This window comes from Thrips palmi, unplaced genomic scaffold, assembly GCF_012932325.1.
Source record: "Thrips palmi isolate BJ-2018 unplaced genomic scaffold, TpBJ-2018v1 HiC_scaffold_10, whole genome shotgun sequence".
In the NCBI taxonomy this organism is placed as follows: Eukaryota; Metazoa; Arthropoda; class Insecta; order Thysanoptera; family Thripidae; genus Thrips; species Thrips palmi.
In genome coordinates this window covers 1033314-1061013 of record NW_023144621.1, presented here as the reverse complement: position 1 = coordinate 1061013, position 27700 = coordinate 1033314, and the positions used below count along the sequence as shown (strand labels likewise).

General features: G+C 45.1%; 2 protein-coding genes across 10 annotated transcripts in view; one reads left to right on the top strand and one right to left on the bottom strand.

Moving 5' to 3' along the window:
- Positions 1-47: 47 nt before the first annotated feature.
- Positions 48-14151, bottom strand: LOC117651253 (zinc finger protein Xfin-like). The gene is made up of 7 exons (XM_034395091.1): positions 14115-14151; positions 13703-13881; positions 10093-10177; positions 3889-6634; positions 2806-3118; positions 429-553; positions 48-163 (listed from the first exon to the last, which is right to left on the bottom strand). Exon 4 carries the CDS (start codon positions 6618-6620, stop codon positions 3915-3917), a length of 2706 nt encoding a protein of 901 aa, XP_034250982.1. The 5' UTR covers positions 6621-6634; positions 10093-10177; positions 13703-13881; positions 14115-14151; the 3' UTR covers positions 48-163; positions 429-553; positions 2806-3118; positions 3889-3914.
- LOC117651378 (kelch-like protein 1) overlaps positions 13301-27700 on the top strand; it is a 29557-nt gene continuing 15157 nt past the window's right edge. The window contains exons 1-3 of one of the 9 annotated variants that reach the window (XM_034395385.1): positions 13301-13494; positions 13733-13869; positions 25799-26030. In XM_034395385.1, the coding sequence (XP_034251276.1) occupies positions 13820-13869; positions 25799-26030 (282 nt within the window). In that variant the 5' untranslated portion in view covers positions 13301-13494; positions 13733-13819. Of the gene's footprint in view, positions 13495-13732; positions 13870-13909; positions 13969-15009; positions 15135-15338; positions 15398-15970; positions 15997-24456; positions 24674-25068; positions 25089-25677; positions 25703-25798; positions 26031-27700 lie in introns of those variants that run through there. The other 8 variants (XM_034395421.1, XM_034395394.1, XM_034395431.1 and 5 more) reach the window with 8 other exon arrangements.

The following is a 27700-nucleotide window of genomic DNA, read 5'->3' as shown; positions in this document are numbered from 1 at the left end:
GAGTTTTGGCCGCCTCCACCGGTCTTCTGGCCCACTCGGCAGCACGCGCAGGTCGGGGTTGGGGGGCGCGGAGCAGTCCTCGATGGTTTTGCCGATCTTAAGCACCTCCAGTGTGGACGCCGCTGCGCGAATCAAGTCCCTGACGAGGGCCGTCGGCACCACACTGTAAATGTCAAAGCATGAAGATGACGGTGAAAGGCTGCACCAACATATTATTTTCTCCATAATACAAACAAAATTCGTCGAAATATCTAAAGATACAGTGATTTCTCATTGATATGTTATAAAGTAAGCTGCACCACCATAACATGGAACATTTTCACCAAAATATAGAGAATATTTAATATACAATGTCTAGAGTGCACCCTGAACCTTCCCTGCGATACAATGAGTCCCACATGCGCACATTTTGATCCTGAAGCACTCACACTGAAGGGGAAGCACACTTCATGCATGGTGAAGGGGAGCCAAGTCGGTGAGACGCACCTCCTCCTTCCGCACCACGGCGCGGCGACGACACCAGTAAACTGTCCTCGGGCCACCCCTACCTTTCCTGCAACACGAGAGAAACTGGTGTGGGGACACTGGTACAGTGGCAATGTCAAAAATAATCTCGTTAATTTAATTAAAAAGACAAGTTTGGATCATTTCGCTTATGCGAACTCGTCGTCAATTTCAGAAGAGTCCGTTCCACACGCTTAGCCGAGCGCTCAGCACGTTACTGACTTCCCTCATTAATTACGTATTCGTATACGCAACAACAATAGTTCTTCTAAGTATGACTAATTTCCTTCGTAGAAATATGCACAAAATGAAATTGTCAGGACATTATTTAATATTTCCTCACAAGTTCTTCAAAAAAGGAAAAGTAAGTATTATGGTTGCACAAATTACTTGCATAAGTACTGACAAAATGAGGAAAAAGTCAGTAACGTGCTGAGAATGCAAAACTTCCGTCCCAGAAACTCCGTTCCAGAAACTTTCGTTCCCGCCCTTATCTACGAAGAAAACGTTACAAACTATTTTGGGCCTTACAAAGAAAAGTAGTTTGTATAACAAAAGTATTTTGAGCATACATAAGCTTACAAAGAAAATACTTCGTAATTACCGAACTATTTCTTCGTATAACAAAGTAAGGGAGTATGGGGCGATTTGTAACAGATTTCGGAATTCTCTTTACCAAATTAAGAACATTCTGCATATCGGTGTCAAACTTGTGCCAGTTGAGCAGTCTGGCCCTTCATCTAGACTGTGCAGATCCATTGGATCAATCTGGAGTCCGTAATCTTTGAAATCTAAGACGCTTTCCAAACCCTTGCATGCTGTTACGAATCGCCCCAGCATGGGGTGATTTGTAACAGCAATGGGGCTTTTCATAACATCCTACACATTAAATGAAACATCGTCGGGAATGTTATCTCCTCCAGCAGTTGTTCTTCGGATGTCCTACAGACGCCTTAAAATCTACATTACAAGCTGCCGTTGACCGCCTCAGTATTAACTGACCGGCTATGTCAACCCTAACCTCTCTTTTTTCAATTTTGGAGGAAAGAATAGAATAACTCGCTTTAAAATGCATTTTGAGCTGTGTAAATGTATTGGAATTAGGCAGCAGATGATTCGAGAAATAATTCAAGCATTTAATTGCAAAAACTACTAAAATTCTTGTTTTTATACGGGTCTGTTACGAATCACCCCAAATGCCTGTTACGCAAGAAATCCGTCCCTAACTATCACTGGACAAAGTAAAAGCAACTTATGCCACGTGGTTACATTGTAAAGGGGTCACGCTTCAAGGCCCCAACGGTACTTCGATGGTGATTCATACCTGGGGAGCCTCAGACAGAAACTTCCTAGAACTCAAAATAAAAGATTTGCCTGTTTTCGGTGTACCCTATATTTCAGACGCCCTCCAAAACTATACCTGAGCACCGATCACATCCGCTTACATTGTTCAAGGACGCTCTACTTGAAGTGAAAGAGGGGCCATACTCAGATTTTCCTCTGCTCCCTTCACTTAAATTAATATACGCATTTGTTACGAATCGCCCCTGTTACAAATCGCCCCATACTCCCTTATTTTAGTTTGTTATATGTGATCCAGGAAGCGGAAGAAGGGGATAACTCAATTTTGGCCATTTTCCAGGAGAAACCAGGAGGGAAAACTAAAACAAAACAAATGAATGTTGCACATGTTCATAATTTCAAAAAGCATTAGTAAAATTTTGGAAAAAAAATAAAAAGTGTAAGGTCACTCCGTAGAGGATTTCTGCGACTTATCGCTTTCCGTTGAAATGGAAAACAGAGTCAGCTCACCTTATATTTCCTAAACAAAGAGGAATTTGGAGACAAGTCAAGTGGAACAATAGTCTGCATAAAGTGTATGTTACCCTGGTGTATTTTTTGGACTTAGCTCTTTTTTCCAAATTGAAATTTAAAATTAAGGGGGGGCTAAGTTGAGTTGATTCTTTTTACACAAGATTCATAAAAATACAAGTTGAGTTATATCCTTTTGCCAATTTGTCAAACGGACTCATGTGGACCTCCGTTGAGTTATCTCCATTTTCCAATGAAATTTAGACCATAAAAGGGGTTAAGTTGAGTTATACCCTTTTTCCATGTGGATTTTCTCCTAAACTGCTTGGAATTCAGTCAAATAATTTGGTGTAATGAAGGAAACCATTCTAAGGCACAATATTAAAATACAAACTCAATCTGGGGATAAGTCAAGTTATTCCCTTCTTCCGCTTCCTGGATCATGTATGCTCAAAATACTTCGTAAGGTTTTAAGAGTGTACCACCTACCTCGGTATCATAGGTTCTATCGGTGGACTGGAGACCCAGGCAGCGGAGGCCCGACGCGTGGGGGATGACACGTGCAAAGTCTGCAGGCGTCAGCGACCCGACGTTGTGAACCGTCTCCCCGACGGAGACGCCGGCCCAGCTTCTCAAGTCCCTTCGCCAGGTCGCGACACCGCCTGCAAACCAGCGGGACTTCCCTGGGACTGCGTCCAGAAGAGTCGACTCGTCGACGCGCGAGAAGATCAGGACCCACAGTTCGTCGGGCCGCATCGCACTGAACTCGCGTTCGTCTGCCATCTCAGATTCCAGGCCGCACCTGCAACATGTGGCACCTTACACTTACAAAACCTTACTAACTTTTTTAGGTCGACATTTTAACAGTGTTCATTCACGCTACACTGTGGCAAAAAGCTACGGAAAATTCTGTAAACAGCTTGTGGTAATTCTCCGTAGCCCCCTTATCAATATTCTCCGTAGGCTCTTACAGTATTTTCCGTAGGACCGCACAGTATTCTCCGTAGGACCTTACAGTGATCTCCGTAGGACTATACAGTCTTCCAGGTCCTACGGAGAAGACTGTGCGGACTTACAGAGAATACTGTGCGGCCCTACGGAGAATACTGTAAGAGCCTACGGAGGATATTGATAAGAGGGCTACGGAGAATCCTGGCAAAAAAATTAACAGAATTTTCCGTACCTTTTTGCCACAGTGTAATGCACATTGATTGAATGTCGTTGAGGACGTTTAGCAGATTTGTCGCACGACAAAATTGATAAATTTATGAAGGGGTGCGTTCTGGTGAAAACGCTTCACTGTGAGAAAAAAGTACGGAAAAAGTACGGAACATGTCTGGTCAATAATTTGCCTGGAACGTCCCGTACTTGCCAACTACGGAACGTTTCGTACCTTTTTCCGTACCCATTTACATGGGTTCATATGTACCTCCGTTCTATATTTTTCTGTACTATTTCCGTACAAAAGTATGTAATTTTTTACAGTACAGGTAAAATTTAGGCTGAATTAAGATTGCTCGCTGTGCCCTAGCAAGTAAAGGTATACGGCAGAAATTTTGTAGGGTTACTTACCCCTGCCAATCGACGCGTGTACATTGCTAGTTCCATGATGACCATTTTTGCCCTGTGTGAGTTTTAACGTGGGAGGCAAGAGCGCTTGAATCACCGAAAACTTGGTTGCAAACTACGCAACTGATGGGACGAACATGGTCTTTATCAATGTGATAACTCATCCTGTCTCTGGAGCTAAATGATTTGCTGCATTCTTTGCACTGATAGGGTCTTATTACATCGTGGAATAATAAAACCCGGCCGTCCAGCCCTTTTCTCTCATGGGTACGGAGGTGACGTTCAAGATTAACTTCATGTTTGAAACTTGAACTGCAAAGTGTGCACTTGAAACGTTTCTGCATTGACTCTGACGCCGTCCCGCCCTTGCTGCCGTTGATTTCGTACTCATGGGTACGGAGGTGACGTTCAAGATTGACTTCATGTTTGAAACTTGAACTGCAGGGTGTGCACTCGAACCGTTTCTGCATTGACTCTGACGCCGTCCCGCCCTTGCTGCCGTTGTTTTCGTACTCATGGGTAAGGAGATGACGATCCAGATTAACTTCACGGTTGAAACTTGAACTGCAAAGTGTGCACTTGAAAGGTTTCTGCATTGACTCTAACGCCGTCTTGCCCTTGCTGCGTTCGTTTTCGGACTCATGGGTAAGGAGATGACGATCCAGATTAACTTCACAGTTGAAACTGGAACTGCAAAGTGTGCACTTGAAAGGTTTCTGCATTGAATCTGACGCCGTCTTGCCCTGGACACGTTCGGTTTCGTCGGGTTCTTTCTCACGAGACTCGACGGAACTGGCAGGCTGCGTCGAAGGTTGTGTCACAGGCTGCGCCATAGGTTGCTCCACAGGTTGAGCCATAGGCTGTACCACAGGTTGTGTTGTAGACTGTTCCATAGGCTGTGCCATAGGTTGTGCCATAGGTTGTGCCATAGGCTGTGCCATAGGTTGTGCCATAGGCTGTGCCATAGGCTGTGCCATGGGCTGTGACACAGGCTGCGCCGAAAATTTTGCAATAAGCTCTGCCATGGGTGACATGAGTGGTGCCCTTGGATCGATGGGCTGGAACATTGGCGCCATGGGTTGTGCCATAAACTGATACATGAAGGACTTATCGAAGGGATGCGTTAGTGTTGGGGTGATTGATCTCCATGACTCCACACGATTATGATTTTCAACGTGCAATCTCAGAAGTCTTTTGGTCCGAAAGTTCTCATTGCATATTGTGCACTCGTAAGTCTTCCCTCCACTGTTGGTTTGACGAGGAGTTCGAGGGTTCAGTTTCATGCCTGCTTCAAGGTGACTCGAATAAGACGAGTTGCTCAACTTCTTGCAAATGGTGCACTTGAACGGTTTCTCTCCAGCGTGGGTTTCTTCGTTAGGTTGAATATTGCTTCTCGTATGGGCTTTCAGATGGTTTGAAAGAGATGACTCCGTACTTCTCTTCGGATTGCAATCCGCGCACACCAAAGGCTTCTCCGTGTTCCGGCAACGAGTGGGATTGGCCTCGCTTGGTGGAGATTCAGAGCCGAATGGTCCCACTTTGGCAGGGCCGGGCGTCGGTTCCGCCGGGGCGACCTTCCGAAGGTCTAGGGGTTTCTCCGCTGTGTGGGTTCCAAGACGTGTACTTGAGTCATCTTTGCGACGGAGCCTTTGATTAAGCCCCGTGTCCTGGCAGGGCTTCTCCTCGCCTACGCAGGCTCTTGCGTAGCGTGTAAGGGCACTGTGTCGATCGAATTTCTCGTCTGGGTGACGGAAAGGCTCCTGTCCTGCTCGAGGTGGGAGAGGAGGTCGCAGCTCACGGCCCTCTCGGAACGCCGTACCGAGATTGGCACACTCCAAAGGCTTCGGCTTCGTGGGAGAGAAGACACGTGTGGACCGCAACACCGGTACGCTGGCACTCCACTGCGAGGCGAATGCGTCGGGTCTGCGCAGGTCTACCGAGGTCCGGCCCTGGCTGGGGCTGGCCGCACAGCCAGGCTGTGACACTGGTGGAACGGCCGGGGGAGGTGGCAAACACAAAGGGGTCCGTGCCGGGCCCTGTGCGTTAGTTCCAGGTGCGGTGCCAGCGGAGACCCGGCGTGTCTCTGTCGCTCTTGCATGATCCCGCCTATCCACGCACCGCAGGTCCATGGGCTCCTGCATGGAGTGGGCCTCGACATGCGCCTTCAGAGTGCCTCTGGTGGTGAACTTGCGGCTGAAGATTGGGTACTGGAAAGGCTGCTTGCCGGTATGGGTCCGAAAATGAATCGAAAGAGCATTCCGGCGTCGAGATTTTTTATCGCCAATAGTGGACTCATAAGGCTTCACGGCCGTGTGAACTCGGTGATGAATTTCGAGATTCTTCTTGAACAGAAATTTTTTGCCGCAATCTGGGCATTCAAAACGCTTTTCCGCTGTGTGATTCCTTTCATGTTCCCTCAGGTACAATTCTGTGGCAAATTTCTTTTTGCATATCGTGCACTGGAAAGACCTCTCGGTGTGAATCCTCTCATGATTTCTCAGATAACCTTGAGTCTTGAACTTCTTATCGCAAACTGAACATTGGTGACTCATTTTCTCTGAGTGAGTTTCAAGATGAGTTGCGAAATCGGGTCCATCCTTACACAGTTTACTGCAAACTGTGCACTTGATAGGTTCCGCTCCTGTTGCATGGGTGAGAAAGTGCAAAGCCATCTCGCGAAAACTGGGGAACTCTGCACCACAAGCACGACAGTTGTGAGGTGAACCTTTGCCCATGTTTGTGCGGCGATCTGCAACACGAAAAGCCCTATGACTACTGGCCCTATATCTTGGCAACTCGGAGGGTACAGCGTGCATTCACTGGTACCGTCAACGGGGGTAACTTGGGACACCGGGGGTAACTTGGGACAGTCTGCCCTGTACAGCTTGTTGGTGCTGCCATTCAGCGACGGGGGTTCCTAGCGTCAAACCCGCGGCAGGGTTTTGCTTCAGATGCCTCAGGGCATACGCGGAAAGGTAGAAAAGGTGCATAACATCACAATTAGTATTTGAGAAACGGGAAACTACATAATAGGGTTTTTGACAAAATATGTCGAACATTGACAAGTTGACCCTAGTGCAAGGAGTGAAATGCAGATTTGGCCGATTAGTCTCTCTGGGTTGTTAGATCATACACAGACAATAACGTTCGCAAAAGGGCGTTGATTATTGTTTACCCATCTTCGGTCCAGACTTCATTTTCTCAAAAATCGAAATTTTACGGGGTAACTTGGGACAGTCTTTTCCTCATGTTTCCAGCAGTCATAGCCCCCTAGGAGTTTACTGACCCGGTCCCTGACATAACTTAAACTTCGGATTTTACGCTCATGATGGAAAGAGATGCGTTGCTCTGCAGTTTTGTCTTCTGGTAATTCATATTTTGAAATTTTCAGAAAATGCCTGGAAAATACCAGTAGAAAAGAGAGTTCCACGTAGAGCCCTGGATATAGGCCAATATCGGTCTTACCAGAGTTCCCAGGCCTTAATTCTTGGTCTACATGTTGTGACTTAAATTTATTACATCCATTAACATCAATAGATGCCTGGGAACGTAGCTAATTACCTACTGTCCCAAGTTACCCCCGGTCATGGGGTAACTTGGGACACTCTTTCGAGACCGCTTGTAAACGATATAATCGAGGCAAATGAACCAGACAAGCATGAAATCATGGGGAAAGGGTCAAACTTTAACATAGTTGGGATCCAATGGTCTGGGTTGAGAATCTTGCCTCTGGCGTTCAAAAAACGTGAAAAAGTGTCCCAAGTTACCCCCGTTGACGGTAAAACTAGACTTCACAGTTCAAGTGCGACAAACCGTGTCTCCTCACGCTTGCAAGCAAGCGTGGGACAAACGTGGATCACACTTGATCCAGGAAGCGGAGGAAGTGCATTAAATGGCTTAAGTACAAATTAAGTTTTTACTCGTTCTTTACACACCACTCACTAACATACAAAACTCTATGTGAAGAGAACGAGTATTGTGTTCAAAAATGAGTTTTGGGGGGACATCTTTCATCTCAGATCTGACAGCATGTGGAAAATTAGAGTGGTATCAAATGAAAGATGGAGTGTCAGTCGCTAGATCGTAAACGAACTTTTTTTTTGCTTGCAATGAGAAATACTGAGAAAATGAACATGAAAGAGAGACGTTTTTAGTGCATTATGTGAAACTAACCTCTTTTCAAGTGTTTGCATCTTTTGATATAGAACGCCACTGGAACGCAAACAACAACGACAACGACCAGAGATCTTTGGCCAACAAAAAACTAGGAGGGTATTTTCCAAGTGACAATGGATAATTTTGAGAAATTTGGTCATAAAGAAACATCGTTTCACGCTAATCGTGATATATGTCTCAGAACTGCTAGCGGTTTCTTCCTAATGAAAATTTCTTGGCAGGTGTTGCATGTCTTATGTTGGAGATGAGAGACGAAATAATAAGTTTCGTTTGACTTCTTTTTTTAAGAAATGTGTCCTTCTGAGGGTTTTGGTCATGGAAAAAGCAGGTTTTTGGCATGGACTCACGGACTCTAGTGTAAATTCGATTAAGCACGAGAATCGATATCTCGAGATATCGCGATGCATCGATGTTCCCTGCCTGAGAGGAGAACCAACCGGAAGCGTTCGTTGAAATGCAAAATTACAAATCGTCTGAGGACAATTCATGTAACGATCAGCGACTGACACATCAATCTAGCTTTGTAAAGAACGAGTCCCTCCCATGTGATATCAATTCTTTGATGTCTTTCCTTTTTGTTGTTATTATCATGCCTCAGAAAGGTTAACATCACTACACCAAATATATCCAGGAAGCGGAAGAAGACTCCATTTTGACCATTTTCAGGCAGAAACAAAAAACTGTTAGAAGGGGAACTAAAATTTAACAAATGAATGTTATAGATGCTAACGAGCTCAGGAAACGTAAGTTAAATTTTGAGATCAACTTTTAAAGTGTCAGGTCACTCCGTAGAGGACTTCTATTACTCATGCCTTTCCGTTAAAATAGAAAACAGTCGTCTCAACTTACATTTCCCAAACGAAGTGAAATTTGGAGACAAGTCAAGTGGAACTAGAGTGAGCATTAAGTATATGTGTGATGCCCTGCTGTATATTTTGGACATAGTCCTTTTTTCCAATAGAGTTGTTAAAATGAAGAAGTGTTAAGTTGACTTGATTCTTTAAGGTTCATAAAGACACAAGTTGAGTTATCTCCCATGGATAATATGTTCAACGGAGTCATGTTGACTTTGGTTGAGTTGTTTACATACTCAGCTAAATTGAGAGTATAAAAGGGGTCAAGTTAAGTTGGATCCTTTTTTCATCTGGATTTTCTCCTTAGCTGCTAGGAATTAATTGAGCCACATAGTTGTGTGGGGAGGGATAATATAATAAAAACTCAATTTGGAGGTAAGTCAAGTTATTCACTTTTTCCGCCTCCTAACTCTTTTGACTTCCCAACAATTAAGGAGAAAAATAGAAAAAGGACAGAACTTAACTTGACTCCTTGCACACTCTCAATTTAGCAGCTGTGAAACTCAACCAGAGTGCACATGACTCCATTAATGAAACTGTCCATAGGAGATAACTCAACTTGTATTTTTAAGAATCTAGTGTTAACAGAATGCAGTCCACATAACATCCCTCTTCTTTTAAAAAACCTAGAATTGGGAAAATTATATAATTTAAGTCCCAAAAAATACAGCAGAGTAACAAACACATTACACAGACTTTAATTCTACTTGACCTGTCTCCGAATTGCACTTCATTTCGGAAATAAAAGTTGAGATGACTCTCCTATCCATTTTAACGGAAAGTGACAAGGCACAGAAATCCTCTACGGAGTGACCTGACACTTTTCATCTTTATCTCAAAATATCCTAACTTATGCTCCTTAAACTTATGATCATCAATAACATCCATTTGTTTAGTTTCCCTGCTAACAGTTTTTTATTCTCCTGAAAAATAGCCAAAATGGAGATATCCCCTTCCTCCGCTTTGTGGATCACTTGTAAGTGTGGACATTGTATTTCGCGCCAAGTAGTGCGAGACTGTTCCACACTTAGATTGGTATGCGCTCTGCTGGTTCCTCTTACTTACAGTACAAGCCATATGCCCCATCTTTCGTTTTCAGTGTTTTTAGTTTTTATCTGAATATTCCCCCTTGACTTCGCCCATATGATCATGAAACAGCGTTACGTCTCATACATACCTCGGGTCGTTGACGAGTCCGCACCAAGGAATCGGAGAGTAGAAGCGTGATTTGCCGAAAAAAAATTGTGACAATTCTCCGAGGTCTGCAAAAAATTTAAAGGAAAATAAGGCACATGTAAACGCAACATAAAGACTACAAGAATTGAATGTTGCACCCTCCAGAGAAACTAAAGGGAAACAAGAGTTAAAAAGAATAATAATTTATTACAAAGTTTGAAGCGCTTCTGATTAGAAAAATTAGACAACTATTTGATGCAGCATTTTCAAACCGGATCGAACATGAATGAGCACAGTACACCAAAAATTTCAGGACCAGGGCAACCCATCAAAAAGGCTGTTTTTATATTGTCAAGTTCCCTAGAAAAATGTTAAATGTGATTTAAGCTAATTTCTGGAAAGTAAATCTTACAGAGACTGAACTTTGGAACCGCATTGAAAAATGCAACTATTTTGCCTTCATTGCTGTGCTGAATGATTCCACGTCTATAGAGCACAAAAAATACTTTCTAGTGTGAGCAACTGAGAGGTACATATATAAAAATAACCACAAATATTGATGTCTTAGGTTGACCCCGTTTCATGCAAATCAGTGTGTTGAGAATTTGAAAACAGAGTGTCGAGACCTTAAAAATTTACACTCTTCTCAAGGACTAAACATTCAGAGAGAAAGGGAGGCGGGAGGGTAAAAATACTGATTTATTTAATTAAAATCCTTCATCTATCATGCTTTTGGAAGGAGGATCCGAATACATTGGTCAATACAGATAAAATGGTTGGGGTAATGCAACTACGAACATTTCTATATGTTGGCAAGAATATTTCAACGCTAACATTCAGCGTAACAGAATTTTCAGAAGTAACGAAATATCTTTGCAAGTACAACAATGAAACAGAAAATCCTTACCAGGGAAAAGAACCTTGTCATTAACTTAATTGACTATGAAGTAATGTGATCTAAGAGAAATAACAATATTCATTCTTTAAGGGGGAAAACAACCCAAAGTTTACGTAAACTCAGAAACTAAAAGTGGGACAGGCCTTTCCCTAGGGGTTGGAGTTTATGGAATTGAAACAAACTTTGAGCCGTAAATTAAAATTTGTGACAGGTATTAAAATACATTTAACGGTAACGTTTCATACTTAAAAATGACATGGCTAAAAGTAAATTCTAAAATGCCTGCTATGCACTTCTTGTAAAGAATTCACTATGCTGAGAGTATGCGAAAGTGAGTCCCCAACTACAAATAGCACTTGTCATTTGTATTAAACAGCTTCTATAAAATTAGGATAAGTGAAGATTGCAAATGTGTCTTTGGTTCTCCCAACAACAAACTGCCAACCCTTTGGGATGCCAGATTTGGCTCAAACTTTGTGGGTTGTGTAGAAATAGGGGTGAAAGTCCTAAAGAAAAATTTCAGACAGACCCATGGGCTACTGTGAAACATGGCTATTTTGAGGAAAAACTGCAAGAAACAAAACCAATGTGGATGTCTGAAAGGTAAGTCTATTTGAAGTCTCACAGATGAGGCTGTTACATATTCTTAAAGAGCATTAAAATCTGATTGAAGGTTCTTTTTAGCCTTAAAATAGACCAAATCACAAGACTAAGAAAGTAGTTCTACATGAAAGATGAAAATACTTTTATTGCAGAAACATATCCTTTAAAGATCATGAATTTTTTTCTAAAAGTAGTTGTTTTTAGTGGAAAGAAGTGGATGTAATCGGCCATTTTAATGAGACAAAAATAAAGTAAAAGTGAAACAGTTGTTTCCATATTTATAAGTCTTCATATGAAACCCTGACTTGGGTGTTGTGGACCCTTGTACCTCTCTTATCCACCCTTGGCCCTCAATAGCAGTACATAAACAAAAATAAGACAACAGGTTTAGTCCACAGAGGTGAAACAAGATGAGACTTATAAATTTCTAGGGCGGTCTGAAAAAGAAACAATTCCTTCAAGAAACTTTGAGCGTTAACTCAAACTTTGTTAGTCGTCCCACTAAGCAAACAGAATCACATTCAAACCACGAAACATATTACGTCACTAAAGAACAAATACATTCCCACATGTGTCAGCTTGAAGGATCAATCGTATTTCATAAGTGTATTAATTGAGCTCTTCATGAAGACAACACTTATCATTTTGTTTTTTATTTCATCCTGAAGAATAGCCCTTTAAACCAATTTTGTTCCAACAAGTAGTTTCCCCTAAAAACTACTACTTCGGAAAAAAAAGGAAGGCAAGTATCTGCACTGAAAGAGCTGTCATCTCCCATGTGGAGTTATTTTTCCAGTCCCAGTTGTTTGCCCTTTTAAGGTTCAAAATAAATTTTCAATAGGGTTTTCTTTTTTACAATTCACCCACAATATACATGGTTTTATTTCACAGCAGCCAATGGTGACACTTCAAGATCTGAAATTCCTCTTCATAGAACCCAAATTCCTCGGAACTTAGAAGATTAAAGCAACATTGAAGATACAAAAGGGTTTGCAGTTCATTGATTTGAAAGATAACTCAAATGTAGGGTGGATACGTAACAACCAAGTAAAGCCTTAATCCTTGCGCTGAGATGGAAAAGGGTAACAGAAGTGGACTACAAGGCTCAACTCAGAGTTTCTAGTGTTAGCTTTAAGATGATCAGTTCATTATATTACTTTCACAAAGTCTATGCAACTAAATACAAAAGAAAAACGACTAACAAATTAGCTGAAATGGGACGGTGGGATAAGGTTAGGTTGAGGGTCAAATCACTAATAAGGAAATGCGAGTTTCCAGAAAATAATCATAATTGAAACCGCATGAAGGTGTCAACAACAGTTCTGAATTGTTAACAGCTTGCTTGTCATTAGTTTTAAATGTCGCTTGAAACCAGAGGGGGCTCGCAGGGTGCCGCGATTCACTATAAGATACTGAAAACTAGTGACGACATTTACTTGACGTGACATTTTATTCCGAAAGACGTTACGTCACTTACCATATACCTGCCAAATATGAAGCACCGAGGTTTGCCCTTGATGGGTGAGATACTAAAAATTTTAGATTCCGTCCGCTTGCTGTCCGTGTGGAGTTCTCTGGTTGAATTTCAATGTGAATGTGCACCGACGAAGTCGGCAACTCGTGCTGGTCGGGTCGGCGTCGGCAACTCGTGCTGGTCGGGTCGGCGGCCGGCCGAACGGGCCGAATCACCCGAGTTGCCTCGGGTCGCCCGACTGCTCACGTCACCCGGGAAATTCGAAAGTCGACACAGCTGCTCCACAACTCTCATGGTTTACGTCTATCGCAAGACACATCGATCAGATTGAATGAAAGAAGCCCTCCGGCGAAGCAGAATCAGTCAAATCAAAATCGCCATCCATCTAACACAAGACGTTGCCCAAAGACTTCAATAAATTAACGTAGGTAAGTGAAGGAGGGCCTGGCCTCTACGCTTGCATGGAAAAGGAATAGCGTTGCCCTTTAGCCAAGATATGGGGCCTATGGGAAATGGGGCCTATGGGGATGCCAGCGGACATGGAGAAAGAGAGGGGGGGGGGGCAACTTGGCAACCTTCCACACGTCAAGCCAGCCCAGCCAGCTCTTTCGCCACTACCGCTCTCAAGTCGCTTACCCAGACAGCTGGTGGTTCGTCCGATGGTAGGAAGCACCAACTCGTGAATCGTCGAAAGCATCCCACGGACGTCAGCGAGTGGTGCACGGCACAGTAAGCTGCTCCGAGTCCAGGAAGATGTCGAAACGTCGTCTTCCTCCTCTGCCACGGCCCGCCAAGCTCAGCTCGTAAGTCCTTATCTGCAATATTGGAATCATTTTCGTAACCCGTCACCACAACAGCATGCCCAAGGACGGCTTCGTGACACCGGAAGTCAAAGAACGAAAGTTAGTCCCCCCCTCCACGCTGAGGCAGCGTCTGCGCCGAAGACGTTTAGGTTCTACTTCTGTTCTTAGACTTCCGGTCCAGGAATTCTTTTAAATAACGTCAGTGTTTCTAAGTCGGTGATCGGTAATGATCTGAGGAGTCTAACAGAAAGCTTCATAGGAGTTCCAAGTTCTATCCCTAATTGATCGAATGCACCGGAAGTTGGGTCGCACCGGCCGATCAGAAGCCTCTTATCTACAGAGACGCGCTCACTGAGGGAAGGCAGGCTTCGGATTGGTCGGATCAGGCCACCGAACTTCCGGGACATTCGGAATCGAAGAGGATAACCATGATCAAATAGGGTACTTCGGAGGAAACCTAGACCGGAAGTCAGCGACAGAACGGGAGAAACAAAAGAGCATCGCGCGGCCGTGCTGAGCGGTGGTGGGGGCCGGAATCGGCAGAGTGGGGGTAGTATGCGCGCGCCGCCTTCACCCCCACTCCGCCGATTTCGACCCCCACCACAACTCAGCACGGCCGCGCGATGCTCTTTTGTTTCTCCCGTTCTGTCGCTGACTTCCGGTCTAGGCTTTCTCCGAAGTACCCTATTGTGCTACTGCTGAGGAAAATACAAGAGAAAACACATTGTCTTCGCGGTGCAGCCCGGAAGTGCAGGTTTCCACCATACTCGGCTAGACCGGCGTTGGGGCATTTCAGAGGTCTGAACCGGAAGGCAAGAGCTGGCACACTGTGAGAAAAAAGTACGGTAAAAGTACGGTACATGTCTGGTCATTAATTTGCCTGGACCGTCCGTACTTGCCAACTACGGAACGTTCCGTACTTTTTTTCCGTACCCATTTACATGGGTTCATATGGAGCAAGTATGGAACGTTCCGTACTTTTCTCCGTACCTCCGTACTATATTTTTCGGAACCATTTCCGTACAAAAGTACGGAATTTTTTTACAGTGTACATGTACCTTATGTACCGGAATTACGCAATCTAACGTGCTTCATTGAATGAGTCGGCGTGTTAACGCAAACGCATAAGCACCAAAATTTTAAAGACTCAACTCTATTGTTCAAAAGTGGGAGCCTACGCCTTGGAATTAGCTCCTTGACAATGAGTTCCCGGCTCGTGGCTCCCGGTCCAGACCATCCCTGAAATGCCCTCATGTAGTTTTTAGGTACTTGTTCGTCCCGCTGCACCATGCAGCGTGATTTCAGTAGACTTGTTCACGGCATGCACTGCGGTCTCCCGGATAGGCTAATGCACGGGAAGTCCTGGCGTCAAACTATCAGACGCCCAGAGGGGGATGCCTGGTCCTGCGTAACGCTGCGCTACGCAGGGGGAACGGGCGGTTCGGGTCAACGTGACGTCACTCGGATCGTGCATTAAATGATCCATGAAGCAGAAGGAGGGGATAACTAACAAAAAACTGTTTGCAGGGTAAACTTTATCCAATCAGATGGATGATGCAATTGCGTTTTTATCAAGGAAGCCTAACTGTGACAATTTTCAAAAGTGTAGCATCATTCTGTAGACGGTTTCTGTAATTTAAACGGAGACAAACGGAGATAAATCGAATTATTCCCTTCTTCCGCTTCCTGGATTAAATACGATAGCACATTTCCGAAGTAGAAACGGTAAATAAGGGGTATATTAAGTAGGGAGCATTTTTCCACTTTTTTCGATGATCGAAACGTAATAGTGCGGAAAAGTTGCCTGAGATCAAAACAGTTTTTTCGAATAGGTCACTATCTTCTGATCCCGCAACGCGTTCAAAGTTTCGAAACTTTGAATAAATTAGGTACATTTTTGAAATATTTGAATTATCACCGATCGGTTTCGTTCTTTTTTCTTTTACTTCATAACGCGTTTCTAAGTCGATATAAATGTTCTGAGAAGCCTAGGTCACCCTAGCGGATCACGGGGAGAAGGGGGAATGGAAATCATAATGGTCCATTTTACAAGATTTTATAAGATTCTGTCCCATTCAAAGGCACGTGCATTCACATGGGGCGGATGAGGATAATGATGTGGAACGGGTAAAGGGCGACCCACGTAACACATTCGAGAGGCTCGAACAATTTTTATCACACCACTGTGACGCGGGGGCCGTCCCGAAATAGTTTTGTCACATAATCAGATGCTGGTACTTAAAAAGGGTCCACATACTGAAAACAGGTTCCGCAACTTCATTTGGCGGTTGAATCGGAGTATGAGCGATACAAATCAACCATTTATTCCCACAATCAAATTTTGAAACGTCACATTGGCACGGGGGCCTCCCAAAATACATTTCTTGGTCGGATAATTAGGTTCGGGTGTATTCGTGTGCCCTACAGGACAAGATCAGATCCCCCGAATTCATTTGGCAGCTGTGAAGAGGAAAGAGTGTCAATGAAGGATCGTTTAACTCTGCAAACCTGATGGAGAAACGATTTTTTGATGCGGGGGCCGTCCTGATATGGGAGGTTGCCAAAATTGTGGGTCCTTTTGTGTCTTTGGGCCAGTTTCCTTATTTTTCGACGTATCGACCTGTGGTTTGATTCCTATGACTGGGCTTCATCTCCCCTACTATCCCACACACTAATCGAGCATGCAGTTCAAGTATTTCCCTGTCAAAACAGGCTAAAACTGGGCAAAATGTAACTTCCGTGCTGTCCATGGTCCAAAAAGTCCGCGTCCGCGAACAGCCTTTTGTTCCGTTGGCAACCCTGTATGACACCCTTGGACAGCAATTTTTTCCAGTGACTCTCACCTCCTGCTTTATTGGATGAAATAACAGGAAAAGTAGCGATATACATCGGCAACTTTGGCCCGTCCCGTACATTAACAGATGTGTGAATTTCGCCTTTGTTTAACCCTGACGGGTTTAAACCTAGTCTGGGGCCCAAAATAAATGTTATTTTCGTCATCAGCGCCCCCAAAAAACTAAAAACAATGCAAAACTCGAAAAAAAAAGAATGTTCAAAATATACCCCTTTGGGATTTAAACCCCGGGGTCCGAACTTCTCCGATTCGCTCGAAACTGGCACCATTTTTTTTTTTCTCGTCCCCCCATTCCAAAATCCCCCTACATCCCCTCCTAGCCGTATCCGTTGCCAAAATCCTCCTCGCCCCCATGTAGCCCATGATGCCCCGCAGCAGCCCCCCCCGGGGCTCGGATCGGATTTGCTGCCACCGGGCGGTTCTTGGGGTCCCCCAAAGGAGGCTGCATACCAAATTTGGTCAAGATCGGACCACGGGACCCGAGAGAAAATTATAGGCGCAGATTGGCTGCAGGCTGGCTCCCCCCAGGTGGTGACAACGCGTGGATGGAACCGGATGGCTGCAGACATTGGCTGTATTCGGACATACGTCAGCCAAAATACAGCCATCCGCAGCCGGGGCACGTCTCAGGCTGACCTGCCCGCCACTGAAGTGCCCTTTAGCCCAGTCAGCGCTGCCCCCGCTGCTTAGGGTGACCCCGCACCCGCGGATGCGCCAGACAGCCTTCCTTCGCGAGCCACGTGCCCCCCGCAGCCACGAGGCTGCGAGGCCTGCTTAAGCTGCACCCCGCGCCCTTTAGATGCCCCAGGCAGCTTTCCTTTCCCCGGGCCCGCTGCCTCCGGGAAACCGGAGGCTGTGAGGCGTGCTGTAGGGCCCCCGCAGCCCTTTGGATGCTCCAGGCAGCCTTCTTTCGCCCGGGCCACGCTGCACCCGGCAGCTATGAAGCTGCGGATCACAGCCACATCTCGGCCGCTCCTGCAGCTTCGTGGATGCCATCGGCAGCACCCATATCGCACTAGGCTTTACTCCTTAGTACATGAAGGTCCCCCTGACGACCTTTTAGGGGGCCTGTTACGCCCTTTTAAGTTCTATGGAGCCCTTAGTAATTTTTTAGGGTCCCAACACCGTTCCCGATCCCAAAACTGGTAAATAATTTATCTAGGACTTACCGTTTCCCAGATATCAAAAATAACAAAAAAGTGTCCCGATTTTTTCGAAACTTCATGGGTTAGTTGTTAACGTATTCAACTCAAATATCAGCATACCACGCACCCATTCTATTTTTTTCTATTTTTTATAACCCTTTTAAACAAGGGTGCGCCTGAATACCGCCAGCATCCACCATGCTGATCCGTAGCCTACAGCCATTGCAGCCTACATGGCTGTTTAGTCTTGCCGTAGCCCGGCTGCATCCGGCAGCCAACACGCTGCGACGCGCAGCCTACAGCCATTGCAGCCGCGTGGCTGGAAAGTGGCCGCGGCGGCTGTCGCTGGCAGCCAGCACGCTGCGACGCGCAGCGTGCAGCCTACAGCCATTGCAGCCCGCCTGGCTGCAAAGTCCAGCCGCGGGCCCGGCTGCCCCCAGCAGCCAAACGCTGCGACGCTCGCCTACACCATGGCAGCCTACATAGCTGTAAAGTCCAGCCAAGGCCCGGCTGGCACCAGCAGCCAACACGCTGCGACGCGCGCCTACAGCCATGGCAGCCTACGTGGCTGTAAAGTGCAGCCGGGGGCCCCGGGTGGCGCCCGAAGCCAACACGCTGCGACGCGCAGCCTACAGCCCTTGCAGCCTACTGGGTGTAACGTCTAGCCGCGGAGGGGGGGCATTCCACACTAATTCACCCAGGTCGAGGGATCGACCACCTCAGAACTGTCTGAATTTTTTTGGGTTTTGCCCCCAATTAGGGTCCTTATGAACGGTGTAAAACGGTTTTGGTCTGAGTCAAGTGGTTTGGGAGATAAGACATAGCTCTTTTTTTGGGACATTTAATAAAAAAAAATTTTTAGTTTCACAAAAGTGCGCATAACTTTTGAACCGTTAGAGATATTGAAAAACCGAGCAAAGCGCGTGAAAGAGGGTACAATTCCGCTTCGAATGACGTATAAAACATGCACATCGAGTCAAAATTCATTTTCTTGTTATTTTTCACTTTTAATTAACTTTCTTAACCCAAAACACCAATTTCGTATTTTTTGATATTTTTGAAACTTTGCACAGACCTTCCCTTAACATCCCTAAAAAACCCCTTAAAATATTGAGCTGTGTATTTGAGAGGCCTGGGAGATATGGAGGGGCATGTCCACATCTGCACCCTTGGACCGCCCTGAGAGCCCGTTTCTTTGCGGTCCTGATCAGCCCGCGGCGGAAGTAACCCAGATCGGTCATGAGGAGTTGGCATAGTGAATATCAATGACCACTGCGATCAAATCTCACTAAGAAGCTTCGTTTAAGTCACAGGTGAACGGAAACAAACAATTTTCTTGGCCGGAGCGGGTGCGCCTGCAAAGCTGCATTGGCAACCCACAGCGCGTGCACTAGGTGCGGCTCTGGGTGCGGGCTGGCCCACCATCTCCGTCCACAGGCGTCCCGTCCTCGGCGTGCGGGCCCGGCACACACCGGGCGGAAACACCCCTTTCCACGTGAAAGAGTCTTGTTTTTGCTTTGCAAGTCTGAAATTATCCCGTAGGTTCTGAGGGCAGCTAGAAACGTCGTTCATACTTTGAAATAAAATTTCATTGAAATCTGTCTTATAATTCAATGGAATGCCTTATTAATATTTGCAAGGGGTTGGAGTGAATTTTCAAAATCGTCCAAATCGACAATTCTTTATAGAAATGGATTCGTCTTGACAAGACAAACCAGACATGTCTGCGCATGCTATAGGTTTGAATGGAAAATGACAGACTTACAGCCATGCGAAGCACCGCGCACGCGCGACAAAATGGCGAATAACTGCTTTTTTGCTCTGTTAACAGATAAAAATTAGGTTACCAAAAAGGGCAGAGTGGAATGGAATATCTAATTTTTGCTCCATCGTGAAGGGGACACATTTTTTCTATCGATTCAGCCTAGTGCGGATGTGGAGCTCTGTAGGGCTTTTGATGCCGCCGAGAGAAACCGAAAAATTACGATTTTACGCCTTTCCCAAAATGGCTGCATATTGGTCATTTGTAGGCCAAAATACAATCCAAGAACGGTTTTAGAATCGCCAGAAAGTGCTCTAGTCGGACCTGTGCTCAGTTTTTCTTTACGTGGACAGCGAAAAGCACATATTAATTACAAAGTCCACAATATTTTAAGGGAAAGCAACAGAAAAATGAAACCTTAGACTATCGAGCCTTCCTGAAAATAGATGAAGCTCTCTATCGGGAAACCGATGCTGGATTTGAATTCTGCATAGTTTTTTTGAACCTCCAAAGTGAAATTTTGATCATGGACTTAAGTTTTCACATTAGGACTCTTTCGCGTCGGAAGTGGTACAGGAGGATACCCCCCCCCCCCCAAGGCACTAGATAGCTCCGTACACGCTCAGACCAATATGGACTTTTTTCTCTTTTGCTTATAGCATTTTTTGAGCAAACGTAAAATGTGCTATTTTATCCTTAACTATGCACAATTTTGATCGTTTTCAGGATTGTCAATAGATTACGTAGAAATTGGAAAGTACATTGCAAATGACAAAAAGTCCGGTTTAATGGACTAAAAACATTACACAATGGACAAAATAGTGCATAGCCAAAGAGAAAATAGTACATATTACGTTTGCACAAAAACCTTTATGGCAAGAGGTAAATAGTCAATACGAGTCTGAGAGTGTAGAACGTGGGCAATTTGCAGCAGCCTGCAAGTAGGCAAAATGCGTCGCCTGCAACCCCCCCCCCCTTTCCCAAATCTCTGCTCACGCCACTAGGCTGGAGGAGACTTAACTACATATGTGGTAAAACAGACCTGATTTCAACTTGTTACTTCCTATGTGTACAAAGATCAGTTTTAATATTATTTGTGGTTCAACCCTTCCGAGGAAAACCATCCTTACTGGCCTGGGCGCAAGGAAACAATCCTAACTCGCTGGGGCGCTAGGAGGCCATCCTCACTCGCGTGGAAGCCGGCAGACTATCCTAATTCGTTTGAGGTTAGTTTTGACCAATGCCACCATATTGACCTAGTGACTCCTAGCGCCCCAGCGAGTAAGACTTGTTGATATCAGATGTTATCAGGTCTGTTTCACCACCTAGTTGAGTCCCCTCTAGCCCTGGCGTGAGCAGAAATTTGGAAAGGGGAGGGGGTGTCAGGCGACCCATTTTGCCCTACTAACAGGGTGCCGCAAATAGCCTGCCTACCAGGCATCTATCCAGTGCCTTAGGGGGAAGAGGGTCTCCCCCCCTCCTCCCCCGGGGGGTACTACTGCACGGTACTACTGCAGACTGCCACTGCCGGGCCCGCACGCCGAGGACGGGACGCCTGTGGCCGGAGATGGTGGCCACACCTAGTGCACGCGCTGTGGGTTGGCTATGCAGCCTTGTAGGTGCAGGCGCACCCGGTCCGGCCAAGAAAATTGTTTGTTTCCGTTCACCTGTGACTTAAACGAAGCTTCTTATCGCAGTGGTCATTGATATTCATTCACTATGCCAACTCCTCATGACCGATCTGGGTTACTTCCGCCGCGGGCTGATCAGGACCGCAAAGAAACGGGCTCTCAGGGCGGTCCAAGGGTGCAGATGTGGACATGCCCCTCCATATCTCCCAGGCCTCTCAAATACACAGCTCAATATTTTAAGGGGTTGTTTAGGGATGTTAAGGGAAGGTCTGTGCAAAGTTTCAAAAATATCAAAAAATACGAAATTGGTGTTTTGGGTTAAGAAAGTTAATTAAAAGTGAAAAATAACAAGAAAATGAATTTTGACTCGATGTGCATGTTTTATACGTCATTCGAAGCGGAATTGTACCCTCTTTCACGCGCTTTGCTCGGTTTTTCGATATCTCAAACGGTTCAAAAGTTATGCGCACTTTTGTGAAACTAAGAATTTTTTTTATTAAATGTACCAAAAAAGAGCCATGTCTATATCTCCCAAACCACTTGACTCAGACCAAAACCGTTTTACACCGTTCATAAGGACCCTAATTGGTGGCGAAACACAAAAATTCAGACAGTTCTGAGGTGGTCGATCCCTCGACCTCGGTGAATTAGTGTGGAATGACCCAGGGCTGGCGCTAGCAGCCAACACGCTGCGACGCACAGCCTGCAGCCACTGCAGCTAAGTTGGCTGTGCGTGGCAGCGTTTGTAGGCTGCTTAGGGCAGCCAAAAGGCTTCTGTGCGCAGCTTCTGAAGCGTTTCACAGCCAAAGCGCTCCGTGAAACAGCCAGACCAGCCACTGCAGCGTGCATGGCTGCAAGTCCAGGACGTCGCTATGGCTGCGACATGGCTGCAACGCAGCCACGGCAGCCATGCATACAGCCAAAAAACGGTCCATACAGCCATGCGTCAGCCGTGCGTCAGCCTTTCTGCAGCCTTCTATTTTTACTCGGGGAAGTCCTCGGACGAACGAACGGACGAACGAACGAACGGACGCACAGCATGCATCATACTATATGCCCGTCGCTCCGTCAGTTTTTTACAAAAAATAAACGGGACGGGCCAAAAATGTCCACCGTACTGGTTTTCAAACATCGTCAGCTTTAGTTTCGCGCCTTAGCGTCGAACCTGTAGCGGGAAAAGTTCGGCTCAACGTCCGGAATCAGCAGCACGGTTTCCTCTTTCCAGCGCGGTAGGCGGATTTTCGCTAGAGGGCCCCATTCCGGCTAGCTTGACCACCAAAGGTAAAAATCCGGCATGTGTCAGGTTTATGTGTAACCTTCCGTGTCATCAATAGCGAGCTTGCTACTCGGCCTATCGATTTCGGTCCACCTGGCCATTTCGCGCTTTTACGTCTTTTGAACTTTAGGCGAGACACCTGTTCGATTTGGTGAACGGGTTGGTCCGTTTTCACGGTTTGTTTGATGATGTAACTTCCGTGCCTTGCACATTTTCGGTAACTTCCGTGCCATTCCCCCATGTTAAGTATAGGGGGAAAATCAAAGTGCGAGAAAATACTGGCCTCCTTCGGAAATGCGTTTAGAATGACCCCTAGAATACAGGAAAAATACTTTAAAAAATTTAGAACGAGATATTTTTTTCACTTTTTTAGGAGGCAAAAGGACCCACAATTTTGGCAACTTCCCATCAGCGGGTGGAAACTCAGTTGCCAAAAACGGCATGCAAAGGTTTTTTGTGCATCTTAGATCTCGGAACCCAGAGGTGGTAGGTGAAATCCGAGGTCATATTTGGAATCCTCATAAAATTCACTCGGCGTAGGACATGTTTAGTGCCAGGGGCAAAGGAAATGGTCAGTCATTTTGCCATGAGAAAGTAAAAAAACAGGTGAAAAACGCTCTGTGACCAGGTTCGAAATTTACGCTTTATCCCGAAAATTGTTATTTGGTCATGCTTAATGTGAGACAACGGTATGGCCAATTCAAATTCTGAGTACAGACATGAATTCAGGGTGCTTTCGTGTGTGCATTCCACCTATAAGTTTCAAAGAAGGAGGGTCTGTACCCTTTAGAACACGCAGTCAACGGCAGACTGTTTTCTAATTTTATGCAATACAATCGCCGCATACCCTCTCACAGTTTCACGGCAACGGTTTTCTGTTATTTTGGTGTGTTGACCACTCCCAGGCAGCGTAATGCACATGAAATTTTCTCAGGATTCAGAATATGACCTCAGAATTTACCTACGAGGTCCCGTTCTCTTGCATTAAGTGTTACCACAAAACAATGCAACGTTTCGATCATGGTCCCACAGCGTTTTTTCTCCTTTTTTTCTTTCTCTCATTACAAAATGACCGACCATTTCCTTGACCTCCCGCTCAAAACATACCCTACGCCGAGTGAAATTTTCTGAGGATTCCATGACCTCGGATTTCACCTACCACCTCTGGGTTCCGAGATCTAAGGTGCACAAAAAACCTTTGCATGTCTTTTTTGGCAAGTTTCCACCCGCTGTTCCCATATAGCCTGGTTGGATGATATGGTCTACTATTAATTACAAAGCCTCCACGGACCAGAATACGGTTTCGCGGATTGAGTTGGTTGCCGAAACGAACAAGGGCTCACGAAGGCAATATGGGCAATGTGTCACTGTATATTTCACATTGCCCATATTACTTGTACTATACGAATACTACTCCCTCGTACACAGCACTGTTAAAAAAATTCTGAAAATTCAGACCAATTTTGTCAGACTTAGCGGTCTGAATCTGTAAATCAGACTAAATTCTGAAAAATCAGAGTTTTTGTCTTAGTTCTTAAACGCTTTGTCTGAAAGCTTGGTTCAGACTCGAAGTGTCTTAATATTTGTACTCATTCTCAAAATTCATATGAACTTGCGTCAGACTTCCCAGACCTCAAGAGTCTGAATTTCGGATTCAGACTACTTTCTGAAATATGTTCAAACATAAGAGAAAATTGGACAACTTTCTTCCAACCTAACATTGGGTTAACTCACAATCAGTCTTACATTCAATTTAATCCGACTCCGTTTCGGGGACTTCAGACAAAACGAAAGCATTTTTCTCTCCGCTAGGTGGCGCCAGTGTCGGTAAAGAGCCTGCTGTTGTTAAAAACGTTTGATTCTGTTAAATTTTTAATATTTTTAACCCGAAATGGCCATCACTCTATTGGCTATGACGAAACACACGCTCCCATACCAAATTTATATCTGTAGCAAACGCGCGAGTTTAACAATTGACATTTGAAGTTACCTCTCGCGGTTGGCTCCGTGCCGTCGTTCCCTAGGGTGCGTCATGCCAGCTCCAGATGAGTGCAGGGAAGAGTCTCACATCGGGGACATTGCCCTACACTCAATTTTTTACCTAGACGGTTCCTTGGAGTACGTCTCTCCTTTGAGGTTCGGATGCGAACATTATCATTTCACCGAGTTACGGGAAAATTTCCTGCTGCCACTTTCAGATAAAACAATCTAGTAATTGAGACAATTTTGTCTGAATTTTTCAGACTACGACCTGTCTGAAAGGTTAAGACTTGTGTAAGTCTGAAAATTTCAGACCAGGATTTAGTCTGAATTTTCAGTAGGATGTTCTGCATATTTACTTCAGTCAAAAAAGTCTGAATTTTCAGCAAAAATTTTTAACAGTGAGCGGAGGGGAGTTCAGTCGACCCTAGAACAATGATTTTCCTTGTATCTTACCATGTAAATGGCAAAAAGATTCGTATTATGAAGACTATTGCTTCAATGCTTCGTGTCATACTAGCGCTGAGCTCACTGTGACATAGTTCGAATGTCATTGTCAGACATTTTAAGTGTATGTCTCCCCAACCGGTCCCAACTTTCCATCCTGCTGCACTTACTGTCCCTTCCCTCATCCGTGAGCCAGCGGTGATCAAAGGAAAACACACAAAATCTATTTGTGTACTCAGTACACACGTCTAGGCGCGTGCTTACAAGCATGCACTTCGACGTGTGTACTTGCCTAAGCACGCGCCTAGAAGTGTACATACACACATAGAAGTGCATGCGTTTGTTTTCCCTATGCCGCGCATGCACCTCGCAAGTGTGTACTCACTGAGTAAGTGTGTACTCATTCAAGTACTCACTAGGTGCGTGCTTAGGCAAGTACACACCTTGAAGTGCATGCTTGTAAGCACGTACCTAGAAGAGTGTACTGAGTACACACATAGATTTTGTGTGAAGTTAAACAGCCGAACCCCACCGGCACCGGGAGCCTCATTGTCAGAGTGCTGTTTCGGTGCGGTATTATAAGGGTTCGACGCTTTTTGTTTCGCTCGTTGTTTATCGAGGCTGTTAGCCTCACTCATGATGGCACCAAGAAAATGCCTGCAGAGCAAAGGGTCGCCGCTGGCTCACACGGTAAACACGGTACCTGGTTTTCCCAGGAAGCCTATGGTAGAGACATAGGTGATTTCCAGGGAGTTCCTGGGAAAACCAGGAACCGTTTTTACCGTGAGGTTCGAGCGAATGGACAGTACAATGCCTTTTCCTTTCGTTCTCCAGGACCATGTCGTCTCGTGCCAGTAACGCCAGCTCCGAGTCCCAGCAGCAAGGCCACGGCCGGTTGCTGGCAAGCTACAAGTGCTCCGTCCCCGTGCCATTGTCGTATCCGACGACAGCGGTGATCCTGGAGGGTGGTCTTCAGGAGCCCGAGGTTAAATTTACGGTGACGGCACAATCCACCTCGAGCGCGATCACTAGTTTCTACCTTATGAGGGGACTCGGATGGAACAAGGTCAGTGGAATCCTTACGTTACGTTGTTTCGAAATCCGAGTAAACGCATCTGCCCCAAAACCAAAGTATCACGAGTTGGCGTTACGTTGAGCGTCCATGGACCTGCGTGCACGGGTCCACCGATTTTGACCAATTTGATGCGTTTGATTTAGTTGAGTTATTTCAAACCGTTCGCACTCCAAGACTGTTCTTGACTGTCTATATTTTGTTAAAGGAGTTTTTTTTACACACCAATAGAAAATACTTTTTCCTCTATCTACGTAAGATTTTGTTCGTTATATTGACTTAAAGTCAGTTTGCTATTAACAAAGAGTCATTAAGGGAATGTGGGGCGATTTGTAACAGATTTCGGAATTCTCTACACAAAATAAAGGACATTCTGCATATCGGTTCGAAACTTGTGCCAGTTGAGCAGTCTGGCCCTTTATCTAGACTGTACAGCTCCATTGGATCAATCTAGGATCCGTAATCTTGGAAATCTAAGACGCTTTCCAAACCCTTGCATGCTGTTGCGAATCGCCCCAGCATGGGGTGATGTAACAGCCATGGGGCTTTTCATAACATCCTACACATTAGATGAAACATCGTCGGGAATGTTATCTCCTCCAGCAGTTGTTCTTCGGATGTCCTACAGACGCCTTAAAATCTACATTACAAGCTGCCGTTGACCGCCTCAGCATTAACTGACGGGCTATGTCCACCCTAACCTCACTTTTTTCAATTTGGGAGGAAAGAATAGAATAACTCGCTTTAAAATGCATTTTGAGCTGTGTAAATGTATTGGCAATAGGCAGCAGATGATTCGAGAAATAATTCAAGCATTTAATTGCAAAAAATATCTAAATTCTTGTTTTTATACGGGTCTGTTACGAATCACCCCAAATGCCTGTTACGCAGGAAATACGTCCCCAACTATCACTGGACAAAGTTAAGGCAACTTATGCCACGTGGTTACATTGTAAAGGGGTCACGCTTCAAGGCCCCAACGGTACTTTGATGGTGATTCATACCTGGGGAGCCTCAGACAGAAACTTCCTAGAACTCAAAATAAAAGATTTGCCTGTTTTCGGTGTACCCTATGTTTCAGACGCCCTCCAAAACTATACCTGAGCACCGATCACATCCGCTTCGATTGTTCAAGGACCCTCTACTTGAAGTGAAAGAGGGGCCATACTCAGATTTTCCTCTGCTCCCTTCACTTAAATTTTACGAATCGCCCCTGTTACAAATCGTCCCACATTCCCTTGCGCAATGGACTTCAAAAATAGATAATATTTGATGACTAGTCTTCGTAGTGAACAAACAATATTGTACACGGTAACAAAGGGAACACCACATATTATTGCTGCTTAAAAAACTACGCAAGCATAGGACAAAAAGTCAAAATTGGAGAGAGAAAAGTCAGTACGAGTCTGAGAATGCGCTTTTCATAAGTACGTATTGTGCAAATTGAGTGTTCTGTGCGTAATTTAAATCACTTTCGGGTGTGTTTGATAGTTTTGACGGCTCTATTAATTTATTTTTCAGAAGCAATTGGGGTTTTAGCGTTGGCACTTTCTGTTGGCAAATCCTGTCCTACATTATCTAGCGCATGCCTACACTCTCAGACTAGTATTGACTTTTATCTCCATTATTGACTTTTTGTCCTTTGCTTACGTAGTTTTTTAAGC

What these genes read in the sequence shown, in the direction of transcription:
- LOC117651253 (XM_034395091.1), bottom strand. Translation starts at nt 6,620, where the DNA reads ATGGGCAAAGGTTCACCTCACAACTGTCGTGCTTGTGGTGCAGAGTTC.